At 33.9% G+C, this 19415-nt stretch overlaps 1 protein-coding gene across 4 annotated transcripts in view; it reads right to left on the bottom strand.

Moving 5' to 3' along the window:
• ERBB4 (erb-b2 receptor tyrosine kinase 4) overlaps positions 1-19415 on the bottom strand; it is a 1045679-nt gene that overhangs the window by 314889 nt on the left and 711375 nt on the right. For all 4 annotated transcript variants that reach the window (XM_045559045.1, XM_045559047.1, XM_045559044.1 and 1 more), the window contains exon 5: positions 8478-8543. In XM_045559045.1, coding sequence (XP_045415001.1) covers positions 8478-8543 — 66 coding nt within the window. The remainder of the gene's footprint in view (positions 1-8477; positions 8544-19415) is intronic.

Raw genomic sequence — 19415 nt, 5'->3', positions numbered from 1 at the left:
AGTACATTGCTATGGTTACCTTAATTTACAATATCTCCAGATACAGTAAAATCCAAAAAAGGGAAAATAGGAATAATTGAAATCAATAAGAAGGTTTGTGGACATGCAAAGTTATTAGTAAAATACGGAGTTTTAATTAAAGACGTTGGCTTTTAACAAAGGCTCGCTGTTTTCCTGATTGATGGAGCCTGCTGCCTCAGCTCTTTCTCTGCTCCCCATTAGCTCCCACTGCTTTTCTCTGCTCTAATTGGATATTTACCACATCGGCACCTTCTTTCTAAACAACATTTGTTCCACAAACACTGTAAATACAATTACACTTTAGACAAATTATATATGGGTGCATATATGTGAGTATAATTAGTTTATTATCTTTGTAATTTGTCATTAGGTTTCACACTGTACAGGAAACTTTTGGAAATTTCATAGAAAGAAATATAATTTAATTTTGAGTGGCTGTATTTTCTTGCTAAAATTTTGAGGAACAAAAATATATAAACATTTCCTGAGATTTTAATATTCTACTTCAAAGCAGTTCCAGATATATTTTAGAATAAATAAAAGGAGAAATACATATTTCTAAAGTTTGCCCTATAATGAACAGAATGTATAAGCCAGGCTAAGTAAGGTTTTCAGTTTTCCCCCCTTATTGTTAAACTGAAACTTTTAATATAATCCAGCTGTTAAAAGTAATTTTCTTCATGCCCAAGCATAATAAATTACTGAGAAAAATGCTAAATAAATTCTAAATTTTCCTGTCTTATTCTCTAATGTCTGTATAGCACAATAAATAACAAAAAGTGTTATTTGGAATGAGGTTTTATTAATATTTTCCCAATATAGTAATACCCACATTAACAATTATCTACAACTGAAAAAATACACTAGTTGTATTAATTTCACTCTTATTCTATTTTTACTTAAAAAATACTTTGAGATATATTGTAAGTAAGAAGTAAACAGTAAATTCTACCACCAGAAATTTCCTTTGGTTAAAATAATGCCTTAGCTTTAATCAATTTAATGGACATTTAAATGGACATAAGTATATCTGTTCACTCTGGTAGCTGAAACATACATTTCCTCATTAATTTTGTGGTGTCATATTTTGATTTAGATGACAATTTTTTAACCTATTGTCAAATGCACTTACATTTTTCTATTAGTTTTTAAGCAAGAAATGTCACTTGCAAAGCAACTTAGAAAACTGAAGACTATCGAGTGGTTATCAGCCTAGAAAATTATATAATTATAACTACTTTAATGCAAAATGTGTGTAAAGGTCTGGAGAATCAAACTGTAATATTTTGATATGGGCTTTTTCCCCCTCCTCACTCAAAATGCAGTGACCACGATAACACTGGGTCTAGGAGAACAAAAGGAACGTGTAAAAGGAAACAATCACCCTTCCTGATAATAGAAGACTGGAGGGAGCAGGCCTGATATTGTGCCTAAAGATAAAAAAGGACATGCAGTATCTATTTTAAATGAGATAAGTGTGCTTCATATATCTTGCAGGGACAGAGATAACTTTGTTCCTTTAATCATTGCTATTTATTTCTTAAAGCTTAGTCTCTTTCACACCTAAACTTATAGAGCTCAGACCTCAGGACTCAGTTCTTATGAATAGAGAGAGTTGTCATTCTTACCAGTAAGCCTGCTAAATAATACTTCTATAAGCCTCAGACTTCACATAGCAGATAAGTTTGTCTCACCTGACATGACTACATTAATCCATTGAATCAATTTACTTAAGCTGTGCTGTGGAGCACGGCAGCCACGATTTAACTGCACTTAAAAGTACTTTCAAGTTTGAGTTCCTGGTCCACGTATAACATAGCTCTCAGCATCCCATCGTAAACCTTATTTTGAACCCTTGCAACTTCGTGAGAAATATTTTTGTTAGGTTTATAGGGTCATGATGTGCTAATATCCAAAAGGATTTAAGAGAATGAATTCAAGATGCTTTATAAAGTTGTGAGTAAAACAGTAAGAGTGGAACACTTGTTTGATTCTACAAGCACAATATTTATGAAATTCTTTAGGTTGTCTAAGATTTTTTTTAAGAATTTGCCTAGAAAAATGTTTTATATTTTAGAAAAATATTTTTAAAGTAGCTATTGGTTCGAGAGTTCATAGTCTGAACGTTATTAAATGCTATAGAGGAACAATGACACAATTAAATTATTCAATATGCAATCAAACTAACTGTGGCACCCAAACCAGTATACAAAATAAGTTGTAAAATGTTACTGAATTTTACGAAAAATGTATAAAATTTTACTAAAATTTCTGTCTGATAGATCAGGTTTGCATAGTGAGCTGTTGTCTATAGTAGGTTGTCAGTTTATTCAAATTCTCCTTCCATTTAGCTAAATCTGTTAAAAACCAAAACCTTTTCTTCATTTCTTCTGTTTAAAACGTCTGCCTCCTGCAGACCTCCCCTCAAGCTCACCATTGCTGTGACCCACAACTTTGCCTGCCCTTATCTCTATTCAGAAATGTTTTCAATCTGATCACCACTCTCTGGTTAATTTCACCCTAACAAGTCATTCATTATCATGAACTTGTTCTCCCAGAGCCTGGGCCATTTATCATTACTGTGACTTCACGCCATTTAGTGACACAGAGGATAACTCCCAGCACATTTCCAAGGAGGAGACACCAGTGGGAAGATGTCAGCATTGATAAGATGTGGGCAATGACATGAATTCTTAACTTCAGCTTTCTTAGGTAAGGTGGGGGATCTTAAATACTTTTTCCTTTCTAATGTATGGAAAGCCTGAAAGAATAATTATCCATAAAAAATAAGAAAATATTTGGCAAATCATGAAGTTGAATACCTCCAGAGAAGTCCTCACTAAATTGAATTTATTTCGGTCATAGGTAAAGAAGTCGTTTGTAAATAATGTGAAAGTATGTCTTTCAGACTCTAAAATGTACCTTTATATGGTCAATCAAGAATGGCAGAATATTGTTGAAAACTTGCATAGCATGTTTTCTGATTATTAAAAAGTTGAGTCAGGGTTCAGATACAAGCACATCTTAAGTGGGCCTAAGAGTAAGTAATATATTTTAAATAACATAGGAGCCATTGGAAATCTAAAGGAAGCCTAAAAAAATTTACTTAAAAAAAAATTGATCATATATGTTACAGCTCTACAGAGTCTCTGGGAGTCTCATATAGTGACGGAATTTCTCCCACATCTACTTCTCAAAAAAATATGAACATAATTTTAAAATTCAGATCTTAGAATAAATATATATATATATTTGAATAGTAAGCAAAATACTTTTGCCTCAGGATGCTGGGCTCTTTAAGTATGGATAAGTAATTTACGTTTTAAGTAGCTCATACAAGGAGTGAGAGAAGGATAAGCAACCTCCACTTCACTCCAGGGCTTTTGCTTTTTCCTTCCCCAGCCACCGGGTGTCAGTAGACTTCACAAGGTGGAACTGGCCTACGGGAATTTCTCTTTACATCTACTCATTCAGATTTAAAATGGATTAAGTTTTCTAACAGAATCCCCTCTAGTTTATTATAATATCAGCTATTATTTATTGGGTCCTTAGTATATTCCAAAATGTTTAAGGGTTTTAACTGCATTATCGTATTGCATTTCATTCCAACCTTCAGTGGTAAGTGTAATGATCTCTATTTTATAGATGTGGTAACTGAAATTTAGAAAGATGAAGTCACTTTCCCGTGAAAGAAAGGAAGTGGAAACAATTGGGATTTGTATCCTCCGGCTAACTTCAAATCCAGTGTTCTTTACTACTACACTGTGCTATATGTTATAGAGGAAACAGTATTGTCTTCGGATTCAGAACAGTTAGGTTAAAATCCCAGGTATTAGCTGGGTAGATTTAACCCCTTTAATCATTTCCTCAGCTTATATTCCCCCAGTTTTAAAGTGAGGTTAATAATAATTGTCCTCTTTAACTCACAGGAATATTGTGAAAATGAATTTTAAAGACAGGAATATTTTACGAAGTCCTAGGCTAATGTATACTATTCTAAAATTTATATTAATACTTGTAAATATTAGGTACATGTGTTTGTTGAATTTAAATTTGGTAGACTGTGAAGTAGGCATATGACCATTAAGCCAATTTGAGGTTATAGTAAGCATAACTTCTATGCTGAAAAATTAGCTGAATTAAATGATTTCATGTCTGATGATTTAATGCATAACCTGTGGCTTGATGATTTTCTTAGTCAAGACTTCCTTACACCCATACTTAGTGGCAAGTAATAAAACACCATTCAAATGTACTGGAAGAACATGCTTCTTAAGTCACTTAAGGATAGAAGGAAGTGTAGCTGGACTTCATGAAGGACACAGAACCAGGAGGTAAAAATTGTCAAAAACTATTACTTTGTCTCCCTCTTTGCATGGCTGCTTTACTTTTTGGTGTCTTTGAGGACTGGTTATTTCTGTTTCTCATTAACAATTAGGTTTAACATCTCTTTTGGTTCAAGTTTCTAAGGTAGTATAACCAGTGTCTCTGGACCCCAAATCTGGGGAGAGAATCTGATTGGCCCGGCCTGGATCAAGTATCTACTCCTATTATGAGATTTCCCAATCCTCAGTACTATTAATATTTTGTATTTGTACTGACGAATTCTCCTTTGTTTGGGTAGGGGTGGGAGGGGCTCTGCTGTTCATTGTAGGATGTTTGGCAGCATATTGGTCTCTACCCTATTAGTGCCAATAGATGGTCACCTCCTACTTCTGTGTTGTGACAACCAAAACTGTTCAGAGATTACCAAATATCCCCTGGAGCAGGGGGACAAAATCATCTCTGGTTTAGAAACACTGCCCTGTGAGCAAGGGTAAGGTGTCCTATAAAAAACAAAACATGACTACAGGGACTGACCCTCTAGAGGGGGTAGTTCTCAGAGAAAGCCATGTGTCCCCTTGGCAATTATCCTGGAAGTTGTCTACCATAAGAATAATAGATATGGTGGAAATTATTACTTCTGAAAGTTTTGATCAACATAATCAAATCTATTAAAATAAATTAAAAGTTTCAAAATTTTGAGCACTGTATGAATTGAAGGAAAATTTAATTTTCAAAGTTTAGAAAAACTCATGCATATTATTTTCCCATTTTACTTTAATATAGTGATTTTCAAGAGTTTGCTCATGCATCCAAGAGAATAATTGTTCCCTATCTATCTATCTATCTATCTATCTATCTATCTATCTATCTATCTATGTGTCTATCTAATATATGTAGTCTTTCTTGGTATTTTCAGGGAATTGGTTCCAGGACCCTTACAGAGGTCCAAAATCCACAGATGCTCATGTCCCTTATATAAAATGGCATAGCATTTGCATATAACCTATGCACATCCTCCCATACACTTTAAATCATCTCTAGATTGTATATACTACATAATACAAAGTAAACGCAATGGAAACAGTTGTTTTACTGTATGGCTTTGTATTATATTTTATTGTTGTAGTGTTATTTTTCATTGTGTTTTTTTATGAATACTTTTGATCTGCAATTGGTTGAATCTACCATGCAGAAACGACATATATGGAGAACTGACTATATATCTATATATACAATCTAACTATACTACTGCATTTTGGATTCTACAAAAATGGACATAAAATTAGACAAACATAAAATTAACAATTAAAATAATTTTGATTTTATTAATATTAATAGTATTATTGAACCTACTATATGGATTTATTTTATTTTATTGTACTGTATTATTTTTAAAGCCACTCAAATTTAGCAATGGGGGGTTGAATACCAACTTTAGTGACACTAATGTTAATAAGTTCTGATAACCCACTACCATTGGACCAGCCAATACAGGATTTCTGATCTGGAAAAGATGATGTAGACCTGTTTCTTCCTGCCTGCTAAATTCAACTATAAACCCTGGAAGTAATGCAAGAGGCAACCAAAGGAGAATTCTGAAAGGTGGTGGGAAGAAGTCATTCTGGTTTTGGATCTAGCGCCAGGGGAACAATACAATGGCAGTGAATCTTGAGATGCCCCTACTTAACAGAATTGTGGTGACTCATACCAGCATTTCCAAATCTAAGCTCCTTCATCCCCCAGATCTAAGGTGAGTCTCTTAACAACACTAGGCAAGCTCAGTGGGCCTGAGATACCTGTCCTCCATCAGGAGACAAGGAGTGGACCGACTACCAGAGAAGCTCAGCCACAACAACTGGCCTGCCTAGAAGCCTGCTTGACCCCTCTGTAAAATGAATGAATAAATGAAGTAACAGAGTGAGTAAAAACTGATTTTTAAGTTTGACAACTCAGAGGTTTTTGCCATGAAATGACCAGGAGATCTCTGGCACTCCAACGATTTCCATGGTTACTTGTCACTTTATCATGAAGTTGCAATGATATTTCTTTATTTTAGAGAACTTGACTTCATGCAAATGGCCACATCGATATCATTCCAGCATTGTTTCAACTGTTTCAACTTCTTTGCTATTAAAACACTGTCTCCTAGCACTCTGGGAGGCCGAGGTGGGCGGATCATTTGAGCTCAGAAGTTCGAGACCAGCCTGAGAAAGAGCGAGACTCTGTCTCTACTAAAAATAGAAAGAAATTATATGGACAACTAAAAATCTATATATAAAAAATTAGCCGGGCATGGTGGTGCATGCCTGTAGTCCCAGCTACTTGGGAGGCTGAGGAAGGAGGATCGCTTGAGCCCTGGTGTTTGAGGTTGCTGTGAGCTAGGCTGACGCCATGGCACTCTAGCTTGGGCAACAGAGTGAGACTTTGTCTCAAAAAAACAAAACAAAACAAAACAAAAAACACTGTCTCCAAATGTTGTAGTGGATGAATTTCACACAGTAATCTAATCTTACTTAAGAATCCTATTTAAAATTCTTGTCAAAACATTCCTGCCATAAAACATTATTTCTATTAAATAAGTTAATTTAAATCTACACTGAGATACCATTTTCATATAACCCTTTGACAAAGACCCAAAAGTTCGATAATACACTGCTTTGTCAAAGGAATAGGGAGGGAAACAGGCATTCATGTACATTGCTCCTGGCAGAGCTAACTGCTACAACTTCTATAGAGAACATCTGCATGTTGGTGATCTCTATCGAATTGCAAATACACATGTCCATGACCTTACTAATTCCACTTCTAGAAATTAATACTACAAATAATTCATATAAATATGCATGGATTGAAAAAAATCAAGTTGCAGTGCAACATATAAAACATGCTAATATTTGAATGAAAAGGAGTGAGTACTTACATACATACTTTCTTGGGTATGCACAAATTATCTTTGGAATTATTTGTTGTCTATGAGTGGTTGAGGAATAAAGGTGGGACACAGGTGGGAAGACACTTTTTAACTTTACATTCTTTTCTATTCTTTTCTATTTTATGAATTTTGAATAACAAAATGCCCATGTATTGAAAAAATAAATTTAAGAAATCATTTACCATTGAAAATATATCTTTCCCATACTCTTTTATTTGGTGGTTCACAATAATTTTTTGTATTTCTTTATTAGAAGAGAGTCTAGCAAATATCACGAACTGAGACAAGTTAAATGTCTCAGCTTTTATCCAACAGTCTAACAATTTTCCACAATGTCTAATATTTGTATGTTCAAATTTTCAATAATGTTTTCTATGTGTCTTCTGTGCTAATAAGCAAATGCATGTCAAATTGCCACCACACTGTTTTCCATATATTATTTCAGCTGTTTTCATTGCAATAAGAAAAACAAGCATTTACCATTTGTATAGGAGATTTTGTTTTTCATTTTTTAAGAAATTAAGATTAGTGAAAGTTTAGTGTTGGGTTAGTATCATATGATTTTAAGAATGTTAAAAAAATTAGATACTTGTCTTTATATTCACTATGCTTTGTTTTTAAATGTCTTAGCAATGATGATAGCTTCGTACTTACTTTAGTGATTGACTAATCCCAGAAACAATGTTCACTAAGGGCAATATTCATTGTCTACAATAGTGAATCTATACCCATGATTCACATAGTTTGTATCTCTGTGCCTAGAACAGTGCCTGGAATATAGTGGGTACACAGTACCCTTTCTTTTCCTTCTTTTTCTTTTTCTAATGAATGAATAGTGATATAACTATATGGGAAAAATACCGAGATAGCCAGTTAACCTACAATTGAGTTGTTATCATTATGCATGCATTTGGATTTCCTACTTCTACTGATGTACAAACTCTAAAGTCATAGCTAATATCACCACAGCTGTGCTATTAGGATCATTAACCTAGAAACCACAAAGAAATATAAAAAATTTCATATATTTCATTTGGAAGCAATAAAATTAGGCAGTTTACGTGGAATTGAAGCAAATCTACCACAAAGAGGCAAAATCTCACTTTTTGGTTTTAGATGACCAGAAGTATGAAGAGCATCAATCATTAAAATTCATTGACCATGTCAAACCTATGTGTTCTCACTGTTGAACACTTACAAGTCTGGCAATGATTTTCTGTGGGTCCCCAGCATCGGCCAGTACAAGACTTATGGCAACGTCCACCTGCAGAAAAAGAAAAGGAAAAAAGAACATACACATTATTTATCTTTCACTCCTCAACTAGGAGTAACTCCTCAAAGGAAATACTCTTTTATGAGGATTTTTTATGTCATACTAGAGTTGAAACATAACCCATAAAATGCCCACTTACGTAGGAAAACTTGAATGTCCAATATATATGAAATTTAAATACAATCTCCTGATATTCAAATCCTCTCATCATTTTATAAGAAAAGCAAGGAAATGAATTTGAGAATTTTCTCAGAAAGTCAGAAGTAAATTATTATAGTAAATAAGCTTCACTTTGATTCTTGTACATGTTATTCTATTGTTCTATTCTACTTGATATAATTTCCAAAGATCACTGCTTACTGATACCAACAGATATTAAAAATTAAAGCAAGAGTTACAAAGTTGAAGTCTATGAAAACAAGAATATATTCTTACAAACACATGACAAATCATCGTAATAAAGAGTAAAACTCATGCATTTAAAAAAGCTACATTTTTGAAAGCTTAATTTCAATTATTTAATATACACTTCTAAATTTGTTTCATATTATTTGCATTTTCAAGAATTAGTTTTAATCTCCTATAATGGAATCTTCATCTACTATGGATATTTGCCTTAATAAACATAGTTGTCCCACAGAGAAATTCCCATAAAGAATCAAAATAAAGAATATTAACTAGAAGAAATCATATAAAATGACTTTCTTTGAACCTTATTTCTAAATTTCATGGGTTCATTCTAAGTTCTGTAGACACATGGCTCATTTTTAGAATGAAAACCCATGACAATCTATTAAAGACTAAAGCTTTTCCATAATATGCTTCTTACTAAAACTTCTCCTTCAATTTTCTAATATTAATTGTTAATGGGATAATCTTAATCAAATTGTTTAACAGAGTTAGCTGTATTATAAATATTATCAAATAGTGTTTTATCAAATGTTTCCATATTTCCTTGACCTACATCATTTTTAATTAATCACTCCTCAACTTGGAAATTCTTATAATTTGGGTTTTTTTTTTTCCCCCTCCAATGAAGCTGTCTGAGTGAGCATATAATGTTAAATGTTTACATGGTAAAGATATCGATTCAGCAGTCACAATTTCTCCAGCTGAACCTCAACCATTCTGATGGTCTACCCTTCTAGAAGTGAACAGTACTATTTCCAAGTTAATACTATACTTAGGCTCAATTCCAGTCGTCTCTTAAAAGTGCTGGGATTCTTATTACAACAGAGTTTATTTAAAGCAATTTCATTTGTGAAGCACTGCTGCTGACATCACTAGTATATAATATCCTGTCACTCTGCCATCTGTTTATTTAGATCCAAACACATTATAACTACATAATGCAAGCTCATTGTAGCTGACAGGAAAAGGACTCCATCTGGCCTGAACAATATAACTTTAATCAGTGATAATGATAATTATTATTAAAAACTTACTGGAGTTCTTTTGTACAAAGCTAATAAATCTAAATTGATTTATACCAGCGGAAATTAGAAAGGACTGTGAGACAAAATAGGAAGCAATGAAAAGTTTTTGGAGTACAAACTTTTTATGAGAAAGTAGCTAATGTTAATATTTTTTCTTAAAACCTTCTAAATCAACCCATTTGTTAATTGAAGAGATTTGAAGCAAAGGATGATCTACCATTTCATCTATGATTTCTTTAATTGTGTTTGGGCTTATAAATATTTGGCTTTATTCTTTGTGGCAAAAATACTGTTTAACTGGAAAAAAAGAAAGAAAAAAGGTAAGTAACATTAGTAACATTAGATATTTTAATCCTCTTAATATTTCTCTTTTAGTGGGTTAAAATTCTTCAACTTCTTATTCTTGAAGTTTCAATGTATCACCCAGAAAACTGCTCCCAGGTTCATATTACTAGCATATTACTAGAAATATCATTTATGGTTCTTGAAAAACTATCAGGGCAAGGCCCGTATATTTGAAAACAAGGGATATAGTACCCACACACACAAAAAAAATAAATAATTTAACCTTGACTGTCTACTTGCTGTTATGAGATTTTTGTTAAGTAGTTTCAATTTTTTATCTGTATTTAAACAAAAATATCTCATTGCTATAAAAGGAAGCCACTAGTAACTGTTTCTCTGTTTGAATTTTACTTAAGCTTATACTTCCTCCACCCCCTTTGGAGACCAAGAGAAGATAATCACTTGGTCCACATATTTCAGAATTCCATCACCACAAATGCACTGGAGGATCTTGAATTGAATATACTTCCATTCACTTTTTTTTTTTTTTTTACTGCTTGTTTAGACCTTTGACTGTTTTGGAATCCACCCACCTGCTTAGTTCATCTTTGATCTTCAAAACGGTGCAATAAATGACATTTGTGTTAACGGTTTTCACTGAGTTGTTGTCAATTAACAATTAAGTAAATGTCACAATATCTCACCAAAATATTCAATCAGAGATATTTTAGAATTAATACATTTACTACACTTTTACAACTATAACCTTAGTTTGATGCTTGCAGATAATTGAGAAGTGTAGTTTTATGGAATATTTCGGTTGAATATGTTTTAAAATATGTTTTTAACTTTTTGTCCCCACCATTTCTGCTGCCCCAAAGTATCAAAGAGATGAGGTGGTATATAAAGAGTTTCCCTAGAAATTATCTGTCTAGTAGAGGAAAAACAATAAAACTTCCTGCAAACTTTCCTTCCTACCTTCCTTTCATTCATCTATTCATAATTATTTCATAAGTACCTTTTTCATTCCATGTATTAGGTACTATGTTAACTAACGGAGATTAAATATTGAACTGAAACAGATATGGTTACTATTCCTATAGAGTTTAGAATTAATTCAACATGATTTTGAAGGGAAAAAGTTTTGATGACTGTGTATCTAATGTTCACCTTCTATGGGAAAAAAGCCAATAAATCTAAATTTTTACCAGTCCTTATGGTACAGGAAAGAGGGGTCAGACAAAGACAGGTTGGGTGAGAGCATTCCCTATGTAATGCTTACTGGCTTAGAAGTCTGCTACATTCCTTATACAATGATATATATATATGTGTGTCATGTAAAATGAGATCACCCCACACCATTTCAGTGGAGAGGATAAGCATGAACTCTAAAATGCCCCTTATTTGTCTCCTTCTAACAAATAATTTAACTATAGCCTAATATCTTATTGGGACTTTTCTTTCTGCCCTACATTCTCAGGTTCTCAGCAGTACCACTAGGAGTCCTGATTTCTTGTGGAAAAGAGATCTCATATGGCACTAGTATTTTAGTGTGAACTCATTTTATAAACTTCTTCTCCCGGAAGTATGTTTTTTAAATGAGGACTACAAAGAGAGAAATCAGTCAGATACTAGGATACGTAAATGGGAGCGGTGTTTGGGAAGTTTGCCAGTGCTGTACAAATCCGCCCAGTTCCACGTCTCAACCTATTACATTATTCTTTCCATTGTTTATTGCAATAATTGTTTGAAAACTGTGTGAGAAAATATGCCACTTTGTCACTTAAAAATGAAGAATCTGACATTTTCACACAGATTAGTGATAGAGTTAATTAAATTAATACTTCCTGTTTTTCTGGCTCAAAGAGATGAAATAAGAACCAAAACAGAATTTTAAACAACCATTTCTGTTACTTTAGTTACTATTTTGATCTTTTGAAATAAATGCTGATTATTCCACATCAGCATTATTTTAATTCACAGGCAATCCCTTTGCTTTGACAATGCATTATTCATTGTGGAAGCTAGCAAATGTGACTAAGTTCATCTTTTATGCTGGTCCAGCAGATGTTACTAAAAATGTAGCCTTTACATTCTTTTTTGGGAACTACAGTGCCTGAACTGCTTTTATATTTTTAAGGGTCATAAATTCATGCTAGAAGTTTTGCTTGTTTGTGTGACCACCCGACAGGGATGGGCTTCAATATCTACTTCTGTAATACTCTCTGCAAGTAATATGCCAGGACAGTTGAAGAGTTAGAAAATATGAAGTCATTGGCAACCATAAAAGATTATATCCTCAAACTGCCTCTAGCTAAAAGCAATGCAGTTATATCCTTGGGTTCTTCTTTCAATCCTTTTAAAAACTGGGAGTCTTGACCTCTTAAAACTACTTTTACTAGGGAAAGAAGTGAGAGAATAGTATCTTTTTTATGACCATATATTTCAAAATAAGGAAGTGGCCTCAAGGCGACATGTGGCCCTCCAGATCCCCACATGCGGCCCCTTGACTGAATCCAAACTTCACAGAACAAATCCGTTTATTAACGGGATTTGTTCTGTAAAATTTGGATTCAGTCAAAAGGCTGCACTCAAGGAACTAGAAGACCACATGTGGCCCCAAGGCCGCAGGTTCCCCACCCGGCATGCTAAACCAGTCCCTATTCTTGGTGGGGGACATAGAAAAATGAATAAGTCAGTGCCTTGCCCTCAACGAGCTTTTAAGGTCTAGGAAATAGGCAAATAATTATTATAACCATAATATTTGCTTAAATACAGTTATGCATAAAGTGGAGAGGAAGGATTTGAAAAAGGTTCTGCATTTCAGTTGTGCCTTACTAGGCAGTTTGTCTAGTAGATTAGGGGAGGCAAGGAGAGTTTCCGGTTCAATGATTAACTGCAGCAATGACACTCAGGCATGGATGAGCACAACCCTTTGGAGCTATAATGAGTAGTTTAGGGTCTTTTGAGCATAGTTTGCACAATTAATAGAAGCTGGAGTGTGAGTTTACAAAGTGTCTTGAAAGCCTTTTAACCAGTTCTACGTTTACTCTGTATTGGTGTTACGGAATTGGTCAAGGTTTTGCCGCATTGAAATGACGTGGTTTGATTTGTACAGTAGAAACTGGTTTTAGGTCATGGTTTCCAAAAGTTAGTGTTGACACTTGGGTAGCTTGTGCAAGATGCTAATTTTACAGTTTGGGATGAGGTACAGGAATTCATATTTTTATTTTTTTACTTTCTGTTTGTTTTTATTTCTAATTATGGATATATAATAGTTGTATATTTTTATAGGGTACATGTGATGTATTGATACAGACAATATGAATTAATCAAATCAGGGTAATTGGAGTATCCATCACCTCAAGCATTTATCATTTCTTTGTCTTAGAAACTTTCCAATTCTACTCTTTTAGTTATTTTAAAGTATATCCTAACATTGTTGATTGTAGTCACTTTGTTATGCTATCAAATATTATTCATTCTACCTAACTAACTATATTTTTGCATTGATTAACCATCCCCACTTTATTTGCCCCTACCCACTACCTTTCCCAGCCTCTGGTAACCATCATTCTACTCTCCATTAGATCAATTGTTTTTAATATTTAGATCCCACATATTAGTGAGAACACAAGAGATTTGTCTTTCTGTGCTTGGCATTTCACTTAATGTTGTCCAGTTTCATCCATGTTGTTGAGAATGGCAGGATTTCATTTTTTGTGGCTATATAATATTCCATTGTTTACGTGTATAATTTCTTTGTCCATTCATCTGATGATAGACACTCAGGTTGATTCCAAATCTTGGCTATTGTCAATAGTGCTGCAATAAGTGTGGGAGTGCAGATATCTTTTCAATATACTGAATTCCTTTCTGTTGGATATATAGCAGGCAGTGGGATTGCTGGGTCGTATGGTAGTTCTATTTTTAGTTTTTTGAGGAACCTCTAGACTATTCTCCATAGTGATTGCACTAACTTACATTCCCACCAACAGTGTAGAAGGGTTCCCCTTTTTCCACATCTTTTCCAGCATTCATTATTGCCTGTCTTTTTGATAAATGGCATTTTAACTTAAGCAGTTCCAGAAATTGAGATGCTGATGGTTCCAAGATGATAGACTATATAAGAGATAATGCCTTGACATATAATTCCAAACTCTGTTAGCATCACAGCCATATTATGAGACAATACTTTAAGTGTTAGTAGATCTGATTGGATGCTTTGTAACCAAACTTTCAGACTTAAACAATGTAAAAATCTAGCAGGCTGTCATGTCCCAGTGTTTACTCCTCTATTTGTGGACATATTTCCATCAAATTGCATTTTGTTTTACCAGCAGCACTAAAAAATACAGAGCTGTGTTTTTCAAATTTGGATTATTACAAACCACCCATATGATAGTAGTCTCAATATGATTTCAGCAAATGATTTATTGATAGGCATTAATGGCATTACTGTAATGTGGAATTGTTCTTCTTTATCAGATGTTAATACTTCCCTTGTTCTTATCTGACAGTTCTCATTGTCATGTGTTTATTCATCCCCACACCTTTGTTATGTTAAATTAACTTTACTTTTTTTTCCAGTCTCAATTCAATTTTCCTCTCTTGCCCTTTAATTCAAAAGTTAATTATTGAATGGAACCTTTAACTTTCATACATTTTGATAGAAAAAGATGGGCAGGTATTTTTACTTGCTAGGAAGATGGAGTTAAAAATTTTTTTTAAATACTGTTGGAATTTTTCATCTCACAATAATTAAATCAGGACTTAGTAGATCAAAATATTTTAAGTCATCACTATAATGAAGAAGAAATAGGTAATATCAACCTTGTTACACTTGATTTTTCTACAAGTAGCATCATGTTATTTAGTCAAGAAATCTATAGTCCAAAGATTTAGAATAGCATATATACTCACATACTGATCAAGATTAATTTTGAACAGAAGTGTGGAATATATCAAGTTTAGTCTGCAACACTTCTATCCACCCCTCTCTCAGGGGTTCCAATCCTTCCTGCTAACCTATGACTGCCAGAGTACACACTGTCCCCCCCAGCACCTCCTCAGACAGGATTTCACACAGATAGCTAACGGACAGGCCAGTTAATCTTGCACACAGAATTGTGCAAAGACTTGAAGAGACTGAGCCTCCTTTGCGAATTTTTATTTTTCCCGATGCCTTCTGGAAATACAGATCAATCCAGAGGAGGTGTGACAATGGCAGAAACCCCAGGTACAAACAGAAGGCTGGACAAGCTGGGATGAGGAAACCTATGATAGTGTCGTTTTTCAAAACCTCTTAAATCATAAATGCAAGCAAACAGCTACTCCATTACACTCAACATTAGCATGTTGAGTGTAGATCTGTTTTTACATATAGATTTAACAAGAATGTCCAGATCAACACAAATTACACAGTTAAAAGGACAACTGATAATCATCTGTTTAGAATTAAGAGTGTTGATTATCGCTTATATGTACACGCTCATGTGGTTGTAAGAATAACTAATAGTTAGAAGTAATCTAATACATATCATGCCAAAAATGAAATGAACATGAACAGACTGACTAAAGGAATTAGTTCTCATTGAGTGAAAAGGTCTGCTACGGTACTGTCTATGATACCACTGTTCTGTATTTTCTACACTCCTCCCAACATACCTTCAAAATCCTTTAGGCTACTAAAACCAATAGAAATGAATTTCAAAGAGCGTAATGTTAAAGGCTCCAAATGCTTTTAGGAAAAGTCATACTATTAATAACATAAAATCACTCTAAATTATAAGGATATAGTAAATTTTTCCTGAAAAACTAAAAGCTTTCATGTACGACACTGTCAAATGTTTGTTCCAAATCAAGCACTTAAAAAGCATTAATTATCACTGTTTATAGCTGTTAGCACAGAGTAGAAGATAGGAATTCCACCTACTGTGGAACAGAATTAGTTCCAATCAATGTCAAATGTGTTTCTGAATATATAAATAAGAAGAGGTTTGAACAAAATGAAAAATTTTACTTGAAAACCTAAAGAATGTATTAAGATGTGTCGCTGTCTATAAACAACAACAATAAAAACAGTGAGCACTTATTATGAACCTACCAGTGCCACCCAGGGCATCTAGAAGCACCCTTCAGAGAGTACTCTATCTGGGAGATATCCCCTTTGAGGTCTGCAGTGCACAATCTATTCAGCTATACATGGTGATGGTCCTTCCAGGGATGTTTTGAGCATTATATATACATATATATGTATATATAATATGTATATATATTTAATTCTCATATAAATCTATCAGTCTGGCATTTTCCAAAGTTTGTATGTCCAGCCCAGACCCTGTGGAATACAAGCTTATGCTTCCAACTGCTTACAAAACATCTCTACCTGTATGATTAGCAGGCATCTGAAAATTTACATGTCCAAAATTGAATCCATGATCTTTCCACCCCACCAAAAAGCTATTTCTGTATAGTCTTCCGCATCTCAGTCAATCGTAGCTCAATCCTTCCAGAAGCTCAAGCCAAAAATTTTGGAGCCATCCTCAGTTTTTTTTTTTTTCTTTTATGGTCCAGATCCAAATTTGTTAACATATCCAGTTGTTCTCTAACTTCAAAATACATCTAGTATCTAGTCAAGTCTCACCACCTGCACCATTATTACTGGAATACAAACCACTAGCATCTCTTTCTTGAATTAATGCAGTAATCTTATAACGGTTGTCCTGGTTTCTGCCCTGGTCCCTTTACAATCTCTTCTCAATGTATTAGCCAGAGTGATCTTCCCAGTCAGACCATGTCAAATCTCATACTTCTCCGTCTCTCTCATAGCAGAAACTAAAGTCTTTACTACTATGTTCAAGAACCTTCAATGGTCAGCCCTCTCCTCCGTGCCTCAGTAACCCTATCTGGCTTACTCCTCTTGCTCTCATCTGTTCTTAGGACATACAAGGTCACTCCTCAATCAGGGCTCCTTTGTTTCCTCTCCGGATCTCTTTCTCTGACAGCTTGTGACCAAATGGCTTACCCACTAACTTGTTTTTTAGATGCCACCTTTGAATGACTTCCCTGACCAATTACTATTAAATATTAAATATTCTAGATGGCTAGATTTTATTTCTAATATGTGTTCGAACTGGAAATGTTATGAAATGAAAATAAATATAAAAGAAGAACAAATATTCATAACCTTTGATTTTTGGTGTTTTTCATTTTGTTAATAGCTTTAAAATAATACAATATTTTATATTTTTGTAACCTACTAATTTTCACTTTATATTGTTATCCTAAACATTTTTGGGTGATATTAAATCATTGTGATTTTTAATATTTTTGTTGGATTTACCTTCCATCATGCAGACATAACAAAATTAAACATAGTTAAATATTTTGCTTTTTGGGATATTTTTTGCTGGTACATGTAGGAGACCAATACATATTTTTAAAAGAAAATACACATTAAGAAAATATCACTAATTTCACCTCATATTTTTCAGCAGATTTGTAGTTCGTGGAAAGATGATATGGATATCAGAAAGACTTTGACCATGTCTTTCATTGTATCCTTTTGGAAGACACTGATGTGATCTGAAATAGTTGGGTGGATTTGGAGATGACTGGCACATGTATCAGAACATTTGATAAAATGATTATGTGCTAGCTGGCCTAGATTGATGTGTTGGATCTAGAAGTGTGCCAATTGCCTCTATACACATCTATCATATTTGTACTTTTAATCATGGAGTTGGATAAAATATTTGAAATATGCTTACCATATTTGCAAAGGACATACATTTGCAAGGGGTAGTGAATGCTCTAATGGAGGATAACCATTCAGATATAAAAAGAACTTAGTAGATGAAATGATGAGACAAAACTAAAAATATGATATTAATAGGATCAATGTAAATTCCAGCATTTGTGTTTCTAGATCAATATTTCATGGAAATACCAACAAATATGTACTCATAGACAGTGTCTGCCTGGCAGGAGACATACCAGAATGTTCATTCTTATTGTTATTAGTTGTGTCATTCCTCAGGCAGGTTGGTTAACTTCTCTCACTCTGTTTTTATACTATGTACTTAAGTGTTTACCTTAGACGTTTTGGACAATCCCATCTAGACAGCATCATGGACATCATCAACTTCACCACATCATATAAAGTGTATCAAGCACTTTCTACATCCTGCTTGGTAGACTGTTTTACACATATTATCTCATTTGATTTTCACAACAACATTATAGGATAAGGATTACTATTTCTCCTATTTTATAGGTAAGAAAATACAAAGCATGCTTTAAGTACAGACAGAGACTATGTGTCCTTTGTAGCACATCAGTACTTCTTATACATAATATGTTTACTAGTCAAAAACTTTTGTTCTTGCCCATTATTTCATTTCTAATTGGCAATTATCTTGATTCTATTACTTGTTTATTAAAGTTCAACAGTAAGGGGGCTAAAATAGATGTCAATTAAATATAAACACATTTTAGGAGTTGGCATTTATTTCTAAAGGAGAATGCGAGAGGAAATTAGAGTTCACGGTTTAGGGAAGCTAAAATATTGAAAATACTACTGAGTATGTAACCAATTTACAATATTGCCATACACACACACACATACACACACATATATAGATATAGGTATAGATATAAATGAACACTTAGAGAAATAAGTGCTGGTAAAATGCAGAAAATACAAGCTTTCACTAAGTGCTGGTAAAATGTGAAAAACATCAGCTATGAAATCATTTTTATCTGCCTTTAGTCTCCATCATTTACAATTGGTGGGACCTTGGGCAAGGAACTTTACCTAAGACTTGGCTTTCCTCATTAATAAAATACAGATTATGATACTGTTGGGACTCAGAAAACATTACCCTAAAATGAAGGCCTCAGAAGCAAAAGTTTTCCTCTGACCTTCTCCCGTCTTCCTGTCTCTCAGTCCCATTCTCCCCTGAGGCTAGGCCATGGAAACTAGAACTTCTCTTCCCTAAGGCGTGTCATAAAAGCCAGAACCCCTTTTGTCTTGAAAGCAAGCCAGGAAACCTAAAATTATTCTGTGTAAAAACTGGCCATAAAGAAATTATCTGACCTACCTTGTTTGACTGTAGGTAATAAGACCCCCATTCCAGAG

Source organism: Lemur catta, chromosome 8 (assembly GCF_020740605.2).
Source record: "Lemur catta isolate mLemCat1 chromosome 8, mLemCat1.pri, whole genome shotgun sequence".
Lineage (NCBI taxonomy): Eukaryota > Metazoa > Chordata > Mammalia > Primates > Lemuridae > Lemur > Lemur catta.
Note: the sequence above shows the minus strand (reverse complement) of the source record. Positions and strands in the feature narration are given on the sequence as shown.